Source organism: Hakea prostrata, chromosome 7 (genome assembly GCF_041222555.1).
Source record: "Hakea prostrata isolate BN-2017 chromosome 7, UWA_Hpros_2, whole genome shotgun sequence".
Lineage (NCBI taxonomy): Eukaryota > Viridiplantae > Streptophyta > Magnoliopsida > Proteales > Proteaceae > Hakea > Hakea prostrata.
Genome location: NC_142606.1, coordinates 59,858,746 through 59,871,609, shown reverse-complemented (window position 1 = coordinate 59,871,609; position 12,864 = coordinate 59,858,746). Strand labels below are relative to the sequence as shown.

Genomic DNA, 12,864 nt, shown 5'->3' with positions numbered 1-12,864 from the left:
TGTCTACCTTAGAGACCAGCATTCATAGAGTTAGAACCATACTTGCATCATGTGTTCCATATCATATTGCACCATGTTATGACTTGTATCATATGGTTTATATTTTATGGAATGACTACCTTGCTGAGTTCTTTTGAACTCATTCCTTTTTGCAACATATTTTGTTAGACTTTTCTGCATGTACTACCACTGTTGACTGTGGCAGTCATCTCTCTGGAGGCCGAGTTGAAGACTTGTATCATACTGGTGGCGATGAACCAGTTGATAAAGACGAGTAGACCGAGATCGGGACTTGTTTGTAGACAGTTCAGTTTTATATTTGTGTGTTAGGGATGGGATGTCGCCTCATTCCCTTTTTAACCTTTTTATTTGAATTGTCGGGACTATAGCTTAGTTGTTTCACTTGTTATTTGGTGAATCGGTTGTAACATTTACTTTTAATCGTTTCATCTTCCGCTAATATTATAGGATGGGTTTCCTCCCTCCTTTTTACACTTGATTGTTTATACTAATGAAATCCTTTCCGCACTCTGATGTTATTTGTGAATCCTTCTGAGGTACTTTCTCGACTTTTATTATTAAATTATTTGGAAACAAGGAATTGTTCTTGCTTTTGATTATATTATTGTGCTAAGTGACTATGATCGTTCTTAAACTTGATCGGCGGGACTGTAATTCACTCCCCGAGTAATCCAGATAGGGTATCCTCTTGGTGGATTTAGGGCGGGATGTGACACTAGGTGTTCAATATATCCCCAATTCACCATGGTGTTCAAAATTATTTGAGCAGGGTGTTTCACCAAGAAAAGAATTTTTAAAGGGGTGTTTACGGAAATATACTGAGATCACCCCAATTTGCAGCCCGCTCTATGGTACTCTGTGGGCGTCTTCTCTGGAATTTGGGTTGCGTCGTTTGGTGAGTTGACAATATAGCCCTTGTCGGAGAGAATAAAATAGCAAAAGAATAAATCTGGTGCCATCTTGCAATTCTTCGAGAATTCACGAGCCAAGACTCAACCAAGGTGTGTGGATTTCTCGTCGGCGCTTCTCTCAACTGCGATTCTGAGTGACAGGGAGAAAGGTATCGCACATCATTTCCAAATTTCAAAATCCATTTCTATGTTGAATTTATGATTGTTATCTCAATCTAGGGTTCTTCTTGTCCCTCTTCCGATCTCTTTCGTTTCTTGGTATGTTTCTGATATTATACCTTTCAGTCTGATACCTATATTTCTGTGGCACATTGAAACCGGAACGCATCCCCTTATGCTCTTACCTTGTCCTGAACCATTTGAAGTAATTTTGCTTAGTTGATTTCTGCTTGTTTGCTAGGTTCCCGTTGATTTCGGTTCACTGCACTGATGGGGCTTAATTGAACGAGCTCTTTTTGATGTGTTGGATATTAAGTTTCGAAACTCGGTTCATGGGCTTCGGTTTATTTGTTTGTGTAGTCTATTTTCATTACTCTGTTCAGCGATTTCTTTAAATAGTGGTGTAATGCATGGGTATACTATTAATTTTGCGAAAATGCTCGGTTGATTAATGGCTTTTAGTGGTAAGAGTCTGTTAACGTTTTCCTGGAGAGGCTGTGCATATTGTGCACTGAAGTGTAATTTTTAAGACTATAAGAGAATAGGGAACATAACTCCTCATAGGATCGATCATCTCTGTTTACTGCCAAGTATATTGGTGTTTGCCTTTGTGTTATCAAACATTATCAAGACAATCTCTTCCTGCCATTAAGTGTTAGCAACTTCAGTGAAATTCTTAAGGGTTTCTTGTATCTAACAATTCTCTTAGGCAACAGTGTTTGATGGGAACACTCAGCTTCTGGTGCAAAACCAGTTTCCTGCCTTCTAATATAAGCCACCAATACCCATCGATCAAGGGTTGTTGATGATGGGTACTAATCTTAGGCAGTTAAACAATTAGTCCCATGCATGTGAACTAGAAGTGTGTTATGGCAATGGCAAATTGGGTCACGCCAGCCTACGTTTACTGGTTGCCAATATTTAAAAACACAACTGAACTCGTTTCAGCCTTATTTCAACAAAATGTGGTTGACTACATGAATCCTTTTTCTCCAATCAGCTCTATTCAATGCCATATGGCCATACTTGTTACAAATATTTAAATACACAACTGAACTCGTCTCAGCTTTATTTCAACAAAATGTGGTTGACTACATGAATACTTTTTCTCCAATCAGCTCTATTAAGTGCCATATGGCCATACTCGTTACAAATCCTTATCTATGCATAGCTCTACTCTCCATTTTCCTACAATCGTTTTAGGCCTGTTCCTGATGTAAGACTAGGATATTACTCCCAAATAACCCACCAAACCAAATCAGAAACGAGGGGCAGAATTAGAAGCTGCTGGTGAGTGTAGTTTGTATGAAAAAACTTTGCTGTAAGTTCCATAAGATTCTGGTTGTCCAGTTATGAGATATGGCTGCAGCTCCAAAAATAGAATCTAAGGTCCGGGAGACCAATCCAGACGCTAGTTGGGCTCTAGGTAGGACCAAGTGAAGGTCTTCTGGTGAAAATGTCTGCTGCAAGCCTGGAGACATGCTAATGAACGTAGGTGAAGTGATGGAGGGTGAATGAAATTAGAAGGCTTTGGATTTTGAAAAATCCAGCCGGTGGAATGGATTGGCCAAATGGAGGGGGAGTGAAACGGTGGTGTTGTCATTTAAAAGACAGCAGCGCTTGATGGAGGGATAGTAGAATTTTCAACCTTGAAGTTGCAGCAAGCAGTCACTCTATAAGAACAGCAGCAGGGTCACTCAAATGGTTAAAAGTAGTAAGAACAAAGGTCTTAATGTTGGATGGAAAACACTAGTAGACTTCAGTTGGTGTTCACAGTTGTTTGCAACAACTTCATGGATCAGTAATCAATAGAGAGTGCAGCAGGACAGCAAGGTTTTATTGCAAGGAAGAATATAAGAGAATTGATAGGGAAGTGGGCATCTCAGCCTGGGATGCCTACCCATAGCTAGCTGTTGAGACAAGGAGGATGTCTCCCATAATTGATGACAATTTTTTTTGCGAGGGGGGGAGGGTGCTGGTTTAGGGAAATAGCATCTCAGTCTGGATACCTCATCCACAGCTATCCTGGCTGTTGAGGATCTCCTGTAACTGATGACAGCATGGCCAAATTCTATTCTCCATTGGTATGTCTATTTTACTATTCTTTCATCAAAACATCCTCGTTCCATTTACACAAGGTTTATTTTTTTGTTGATTCATCACTGCCCAACATTCACCTCCATACATCAGTGCTCATCAAATATTTGTCCTTTAAAAGTTTCCATCTTTTAGAGGAATACGTGAATCACAAAACCTTCTGAATGCTCTCCTCCTATTTGTCCACTCCATTCTATCTTTGTGCAACATCATCCTCTAGTTCTCCTCTATAAATCTAGTGCTAAAATGATTCATATTGTGACTTTGGCCTAAGGACAGTCGGTTCAGTTCCTGCTAGGATTTTGGGTTTATTTTGTCCTTTTTATTTTTTGGCTGACTTCTTTTGTTGTGTTTGAGTTTCTATAAATCTAGTGCTAAAATGTGATTCATATTGTGACTTTGGCCCAAAGACAGGCGGATTCAGTTCCTGCTAGGATTTTGGGTTTAGTTTGTCCTTTTTATTTTTGGGCTGACTTCTTTTGCTGTGTTTTGAGTTTCTTTACAGTGTGTGTATAGTCTGTGCTTGTGAGTGCTGCCCTGTTGGCAACCTTTGGTTTCATTTTTCTGAACTGTTAATTTTGTTTTTAATTTTTTTTTTAAATTTGTTCAATGCTAAACTATAGGGTTTCATGGCGTCCAAGCTGCAACAATTACAAGGAAAGGCTGTTCAAGCATCTAAGTTTGTGTCCAAACATGGATGTGCCTACTACAAGCAGCTACTGGAGCAGAACAAGCAATATATCCAAGAGCCACCCACCATTGAAAAATGTGACTTATTATCAAAACAGCTCTTCTACACTAGACTTGCAAGGTGGGTCTCTTTTTGTGCTTGGCTGAGGTTTTATGTGTATATAATATTTTTTACAATAATTTTTCATCCAGCTCATGATAGATATTTTTAAGTGGTCTTAACTTTCAACATTCCCATACAACTATCAACTGTATGCTTAACCTTTGACTCCATACGTCCTTAGTTTTTTATGAGAACTCTGGACTTTGTTCTATTAATATTTTCTTGTCGTGCACAAATTTTGTACATTATGTGAGTGTTTTGGTTTATTCAAGGAGGTACTTTTCATAAAAGAAATAACAATGATTACCTGAGTATTGAAAGACTAATAAGAGACTCCTGAACCACATAGCCCTTATCATAAAAACTCAAACAAGGTTATAATAAAAATAATAAGATAAACACAATAAGTAAACCTAGGATAAATAAATTTCCTACTGAATCTAAAATTTAATTGGAGTGGTTCTTCTCGATCTGGATTTCCGGACAAATTTGTGTCAATTCAAGTGTACTGCGTGAGCATTGATACTGATCTTAGTCCAACAAAACTTTAGACAACCTGACCTTCTGTACCCATTCTTGCAGTTTGACAGCCAAATTTATAAGAGCTGACCTTCTGGACTCATTTTTGGACCTTCTTCATAACCTAATTTATTCTTCTTTTCTTTGGGGTGAAAAACAAAAGTGCAGTTCGTGTGAACAGCACAATACCACTCCACAGCTCAATCATCTTCAGTTATTTGGAGTTTTCTTTTTCTGTGCTCTTTGAATTATTGCCCCTTGCTTACTTATTCAGCTTCTCCTTTTCAAAAGAACAGGAGGAAAAAGGGGGAGGGGGGGGGGGTGTTCAACATCTGCAGTTTGATTTTGTGAGTTCGATAATTGAGAATACCAGATTGACATGTAGAACATCTCTTTCTGAATTCCTGTACGATAAACCTGGAATAACTTTAGGACTAACCAAGATTCTGCATTTTGATTTTGGAGCTTGAGAATTGAGGATAAACCAGATCAACGTATGGATTATTTCTTTTTTAATTCCTTTCTAGTATACCTGAATGATTTTTTAGGACAAATCATTAAATGAGCACTCCATGTATTTCCACAAATAACAGTGAGAGATGCTATGAATCTTCTCCCTCCCCTCCACCCCCTTTTTGACTCTGTGTAATAAATTGACCAGAGGTTTTCAATAAGGAGGAGTTAGTAAAGCTGCAGAGGTTTATGACTCATACTGTCCCTTGCCACTTCTGTTTTTAGCAATTACACTGCTCCTCATCGTCCGATATTTCTGGCAGCGTTGGACACTGCTCTGCTTCTATGGCAAGGACTGCCACTACCACTCCCCTCCCCTCTTCTCTTAATTTGCCGATTCTTTTCATCTTCTTTCTTCATGTGGTAACTGCTACTGTGATTCCAGTTGCAGGTTGGTTTTGCCAGTTCTAGAAACTATTTAACACGGTTGTCTTGGGCAGCATTGACTTGTATTGAGCCAATGTCGGCCCATCTCAGGTTGTATCAACCAAGATATTCTATGTAAATTTACCTGGATTATTATTATATTGAGCAAATTACATATAGATCCCTTGGGTTTGCAATCAATTACAGCTACTACCCCTGAAAAATATCAATTACAAATGCACCCCTACTGTTAGAATAAAGGAGTCAATTGCTTCAGCATCTACTGTATTTTTAAAATCCCCATACTTCCCTCCTCAACCCACAAACAAAAGGGAAAAGAAAATCCTCATCGAGTATACTTATTGTTCTTGACATTCCAAGGGTTTCAGGAGCTTAGAGAGAATCAGCAGGAAGGAACTCCCAAGATTCTGTAATGGCACCTGAGAATGAGAAGCCAAGGGTTACTAGAGAGCCAGATCGATCTTATAAGGTATTGTAGGCAAGCACTTGCGGTCAAATATGTACCATAGGCGTGGTCTCTGGGCCATCATTGCCAAGAACAGCGTTGTCCTTCCCTGACACGAAAGGCACCCAAGTTGTATCCTACCTACGATGCCAAGAAGTCTCTGGTTAAGAAGCACAAGCCTAAGCCCACTAAGCTCGGATTGAGTATTGCCTCTTGGAATGGTTTGATTATCCTTGCTGGGAGGTTTAAGGGGGAAAAGGGTTGTTTTCCTGAAGATAATGACGTTACTCTCCGCTGTGTTAACCAATCATATGTGATTGGGACCTGCACTAAAGTACACATTTCTGGCATCAATGCCCATAAATTTGACCACAAGTACTTTCTGAATGAAGTTGAAAAGAAGAAAAAGAAGGAGGAACGTGAATTCTTTTGAACCAGAAAAAGAGGAAATATAGACACTTACACAGGATAAGGATGACCAGAAAGCAGTCAATGCTCCCTTGATAAAGGTTATTGAAGGAGTTCCAGTCTTGGAGATTTACTTGGCTGCCAATTTTTCTCTTCTTAATTCAGGCTGGAATGAGCTGGCTTCTACGAAGTTTTTGTCTTCAGATCTTGTACTCTTGTTTGGACACCGAAACTCCTTTTAATCCTTGTGGTCTGTATGTTCTTTCTTAAATCAATTGGTTTTGTTGAGTTAAAAAAAGAATCAATTGGGCTGTTGGCTCAAAGAAAACCTAATCAAGTTAGTAAGGATAGTTAAGCCATTTCAACTATTATTAAGATAAGTAATGGTGTTATGGTCTTCAATTTCAAACATGAAACTGTTAACTTACTGGGTGTGTTTGTAATTGAATTTTTTTAAAGGGGCAGTAGCTCTAATTGATTGCCAGCCTAAGGATCTAATGTAATTTTCTCTTAAGCTTCAGCTTGAGCTTGAGCTTGAGCTTGAGCTTAAGCTTAATCTTAATCTTATGTCTATATTCCCATGACATGCAATTTGTCTGGACAATAAATCATGCTATGGAGAATGTCCAAAAGGGCAAATTGGGCTTCAAAGTATTGAAATTTGGTTTTGGGCGGGTTCTGTAGACATAAGCTTTTTTATTTTTGGGTTTATTAATGTAATGGGCTTCATTTATAAGGGCATAAAGTGGGGGTAATGATGATGGGTGATGCAGGACCAGCAGCCCACAGCACCATCAAAGCATATTTTTGGCTCTAGGGATATTCTGGTAATTTTGGGGCAGACCTATTCAAGCCAGCGAGGCCTAATTATAATCAGTAATTTTCTAGGAGTCCGGATCTACTTTTATTTTGTTATATTATTTGTGTCAGTCTATGTTAGGTTAAATAGCAGTCCTGTTTTAAATTGAAGTTCTATTTAGAATAGAAGTCCTTTTTAGATTTTGTTTTGAAGATGGGTCCTAGTAGGAGTCATCCAATAAAGGCTATGAGTACACAACCTAATGCTTGTAATAAAGGAGTTTTTGATGAAGAAAATATTGCAGAGAGAGTTACAGCAGAGGTAGAGAATTCCACTAGGGCTTCTTGGATTCTCTAGCACAGGAGGGTCCTGCGACAGCTTGGTTTGGTGTTTTTCTTCAGAAACTCTTCATCCCTAACCTCCTAAATTCAGTAATTGCCCATCCTTAATATTTCCCCATCACACCCTACTACTTCCCCTCTCTTTCCTGCGGCACATTGTCTTCTTCCCCAAAACCCTAGAATCCCATATCTCCTAATTCGCTCCACCAAATCCCTGTGCTTTCTAGAAACACAACCTCTCCTCTCCCAGCTAGTACTTGACCTCAACCCTAGCATGGTTACCCTGTAGAAACCCTAGAAATTGAAACCATAATTTCCCATAACCTTAGACTTTTGGAACTTGAATCTAAAACCAAAACAGCAAGGTTCAGATTTAGGTATTCAACAATTCTGGGCTTATGAATCTTACATTAGATTGATTTGGTGATGATCTGACCATGTTATGTAGAACAAAGAAAGCACCGGACGTGTTTGAAACAAGCTCCACAAGGTTGGTATTCAAGATTAGATGGATGTTTGCAACATATTGGCTTCCGAAATGGAATTGTGGACAGCAATTTGCATGTGGCTACAGAAGGTAATATTGAATTTGCGGTTATGGTGTACGTGGATGATATTATATTTGGGGACAGCAAAAAAGATGCCTGTAAACAGAATGCACGAAGATTGAAATCAGAATTTGAAATATCATGGAAGAATTGAACTACTTTCTTGGTTTACAAGTCAGTCAGAAAATGCCATTTTCATGTTAGGTAAAATATGTGAAAGAGATGTTGAAGAAGTTAGCAACCCAGTTGGAACTCCCATGCAAATTGGGTGCAAATTAAGTAAAGATGGCGATGCACCTGAAGTTAACGGAACTCGTTACAGGTCCATGTTTGGAAGCCTTTTGTACTTTACAGCATCTTTGATGTGAAGTTGCAGGACCACCTCAAGAGAAGTCCCAAGAGCTGAAAGAAAGTATAGGGCTGCTGTCCAACACTGCGGCTCTGCAGGAAGACCGAACCCCATTGAGGGCATTTTGGTCATTTTGGGTACCCTAGTCCAGCCCAAATTTGGTCTTATTAGAATCAGAGTCTTATTGGGACTTGAGTTCTCTAGTTACTGTCAAAATTCTACTAGGAGTCTAGTCCTACTTTTATTATATAATTTGAGTCATTCGAGGTTGAGAAGGAAGATTCCTAATTAGAGTAGGAGTCCTAATTATTGTGGAAGTTTTTATTTGATCTATTTTCAAAGTTGAGTCCAGGTATGAGTCCCTCAAGGGAAGCTATGAATGAAGTCTCAAGCATATAAGTAAATCAGTTTATTTGATGAATACAAATTTTGAGAAGAGTTGCAGCGAAGGGAGTGGGATTTGAGGTTGTCTTGGGTTTCCAAGTAGAAAGAAACCCTGCAGCAGTTTGTGTGGTATTTCTTCTTCATGAGTTCTTCTATCACAGTCATGGTTGTCAAAGCATCCGCTTAGACAACAAGGCGGTTCTTCAACCGCCTTGTTTTGAACCGCTTTGTTAAGGTATAGTTTTTTCCGCTTTTTCGCCTAAGTGCTACTTCTTTGTCTGTGCGCCTTGTTGCCTCCTAGACACCAAAGTGGTCACTTTTTTGACATTTTGTACATAATAATATTTTTTTCTTGATTTTTTAAAAAAAATCAAATTTTATTCTACAGAGCCGTATACGAACTTAATAGTTAGTCATTTCGAAATTGAGAATCAATGAATAGTTAAATGGATAAGGCACTTATTTGGCATCACACTATTATAGAGGTAAGTAAAAATGTTAAATTATTACTTTCGTTTTCATACTTATAATTTGCTATGGTTCATGGTCATTTGTTATGATGCTTGATGAGATGAACTTATAATTGTGTTCTATTTTTGACAATCTTTCATAATTATGATTCTTGAATTTTTTTTTTTAGATAAATGTGATTATTGAATGTTTGTTTGGCTTATAATAGAAATTTATCAGTTTAAAAGTAGTTGTATTGAGAAAATTTTGACCAACCGCTTTGGTCGCCTAGGCACCGCTTTGTCACCTAATCGCCTAGATAGAGCCCCAACTGTTTTGGTCACCTTGCCACCTTGACAACCATGATCACAGTATTCTACAGCAAGTAAGTGAACAATCTCCCCCCGCCCCCCAAACACAAATTCTTCATCTCCTTCCTCATCTCAAATGGCTCTAGATCTCCTCCCTCTCTCTTGAGGTACCCTGTTTTCTTTCCCCAAAACTCCAAAGCCTATGACTCCCCATCCCATCCAGCAATTTTCATCCCCTCTTAGGATCATTATCCCTTACCCCCTTTGACACTCAATCCAGGTGACGACCGTAACCAAACCCCTGAAACCCTAGAAAGTGAATCCTAGTTTTTTCCAAAACCCTAGCTTGTGGGAATGGAGTCTTGAGGTTGAACATACTCGAATCAAGATTTAATCTTCACTCATCTAAACCCCCTAAACCTTCTGGCCAAACCCCGTGAAAAAGGAACCTCCTATATGCGGCCAAGAAAGCTCCGAAGAACAGTCACGTGCTATCTTTTGAACACTGGAAGGCTATATAATATTGATCCCGACTCTTTTATAACACAACAGGAAAAGATCTTAAAAAACTTCTTACCTGGGGTCAAGAGGGCTGCACTCGTAAGTTCTCTTGGACAACTAGACTCTTGGTCCATAACATAAGGCAGTCATTATTACCTTTCTTTGGGGTACTACGACAATGTTGAAACTCTTTCTGTTTCATCCTTCTCTCCAATTTGGGTGTCAAAAATTAATTAACACAGAGCGAATTAAGTTTATAGTTTCTTTGAAATGTGCAATTATATCTTTCAGAAAAAGAAAAACTATAGTTTTTTTGGTAATTTAAAGGGTTAGGTTACTCTTTTATGTGTTGGTAGAATTATAATGGTAATATACTAATATAACATGGCAAAAAGAAGGGGGAGGCGGGCGCTTTGGTGCAGTGGTCCATGAAGAGGTCATGGGTTCGACTCTTCTTGATGGTATATATAATACTTACCACCCCCTAATATTGAATGCTACCAGTTCCAAAAAAAGGGCTAGTGGCCAAATGTCTCCCTAGACTCTTCTTGTGTGGAAGCCTTCATCACTGGTTTTGGGTTTTTTTTTTTAAATATATATATATATATATAACTTGGCAACAGAATAAGCTGTCAGCTCAACCTCAAGAACACAACAAGATTCATAATACTGTTGACTCAAATATTTTAATGCTAACCAACTCTATCCTTAAGTAAAATGCAAATTTCTGAACTTTGTGGCCAACAATAACCTTGATGAAATATGTCGGTTATAGAAATAAAAATCCTGCAGCCTTAACAAGCTTTTAATGAAGCTGGATTCTTCTTCCTTGCTAACATGGAAAATGCTGCGTAATTTAAAACACCTTAATATTGGTACTCTGACCAACTTGATGGGGAACTTGATGGTAAAAATCTGTCTTTGCTTTTGTATGAACGTCACTAACTATACTTGTAAATTCTACAGTATTCCTGGTCGTTACGAGGCTTTCTGGAAAGAACTCGATTGTGTCAAGCAACTTTGGAAGAATAGGCAGGAACTGAAGGTTGAGGATGCTGGAATTGCTGCTCTCTTTGGGCTGGAGTGCTATGCCTGGTATTGTGCTGGTGAAATCGTTGGAAGAGGATTTACATTCACGGGCTACTATGTCTAAGCAAAGAGCTCCTTAGAAAAAAACTAGTTGTGTGGGCTTTCATTTTTATAACTCTCGTTAGATACTGTTGTTTTTCTGTCACTGATCTGATTCAACGTGCAAAATTTTGTTTTTTTGTTCCAAGGTATTGAAGCTGATAAGTCAGCATGACAAGTTGGTAGATTCAATAATCCATTGAGTTGGCATTTTCTCATCAGGAAGGCTCATGGTTGGGTGGACATTGAATTACTACCCCCATCAGTTTCTATGATATGCTAGTTCCTGCAATTTCTGAAAAAACCTATTGAATAGGTTTGAATCTGCATAAGCTCTCTGTCATATCTGTTGCAAATACTTTGATCTTTGTGCCTTAAATGAGGCTACCCATCCCCCAGTGATCGGTTGACTACTTATCTGATTGCTCTGTTCTTGAACTGATCATGCATATCTAGATTGGATATTTGGAATTTCACTTGGCAGCTAATGTTGCTGATCAATGCTTATCTTGATTCCTTTTATTTGGATTGACTACCATCTTTGAGCACCAAAGGAATTCTCTTTGGCAAGCAATCGCCAATATCTGGAGCATGTAATTTTCAGACTCTGCAAAGGGAACCATTAGTTTCAGACCAGTTGAACCTATAGGATAATATTTGGGTTGAAATCCTCTGAATTGTGAATGAAATCCTATCCACAAAATCGACTGGATCTGAAATTATTTAGAATCAAAAGTTTCTGTACGTGATTGGCTACCATCATCAAATATTTTTTTAGTACTATTATTGAGATGTGGGCTTCTCCAGATTTAGTGGTGAAAAACCGTCACAAGAGAGAAGTGATCTGCACTCCATTTACATGCAAGTCAGGATCAGCGATCTTGATGGGGAGCACTGTGTTTTCGATTTCTTGACCACAAAATACAAAGGGGCCTACAGGATAACACTGTGGGTTCCATTCCTGATTGGGAAAGCATGGCGCTTGTACCCTACATCTACCATTTTCTTGCAGCTGAAAACGAAAATGGTTTACGAGATAAAGGAGGTTCATTATAAAAGAAATTGTCTACACATTACTATTTCCTGTAGCTTTCAGTTCTGATATGATCAAGAAAATGCATTCTTCCAATATGATCTTTGTTTGAATCCCTTGCATCCTTTATATAACTAACAGCTACACAATGTGAGATTAAATAAAATCATGAACATAATGAACCCAGAGCAGCATCAGCAGGCATAAGATGAAGAACAGACACAGACCTCGATATGACCTTGACATTTGCACCCAAGGGTAAATTTTGAGCTAGAATTCACTGAAACCAGGGAATTTTGGGTAAATTCGACTTGTGATAAGGTGGTCAAAAATGATAGAAATGAGTCAATACTAGATTGATTCAAACTAGTTAAAATTAGTGAAACTTAAAATAAATAAATAGAAACATACATATTGGCTATACTTATTGAAATATGTTGAGATCAACTCACACCAAGTACATTTTTGGAGTAAAAAGCCATCTTGTTTGGATTTTGTATAGAACTGAAACAAATTAGTTCCATGTATAAGAATATAAGTACTTACTCAAGATCTAGTTTTATCATTTTATGACAAACATGTGTCTTAATGATAGATAGCAACTTATTGGGAAGAGGAAGAAAGAGGTGTTCCTTGTTTCATTGTGCTGCTAATTACTATGTTATTGGTTGTTATTTATGGCATTTATATATTAATGTATTTAACTCAATAACATTTCCTTAATCGATCATTTTGATGATCATCCTCAAATTATGGTCTAAAAGCTC

General features: G+C 38.2%; 1 protein-coding gene and 1 pseudogene across 1 annotated transcript; both read left to right on the top strand.

The window, feature by feature from the left end:
* The first annotated feature begins 965 nt into the window (after positions 1-965).
* LOC149011540 (uncharacterized) lies at positions 966-11,500 on the top strand. Its single transcript, XM_089161664.1, has 3 exons — positions 966-1,081; positions 3,812-3,999; positions 10,903-11,500. Exons 2-3 carry the CDS (start codon positions 3,818-3,820, stop codon positions 11,087-11,089), a joined length of 369 nt encoding a protein of 122 aa, XP_089017790.1. The 5' UTR covers positions 966-1,081; positions 3,812-3,817; the 3' UTR covers positions 11,090-11,500.
* On the top strand, positions 4,010-10,327 carry LOC149011541 (large ribosomal subunit protein eL6 pseudogene; annotated as a pseudogene).
* Positions 11,501-12,864: the final 1,364 nt, after the last annotated feature.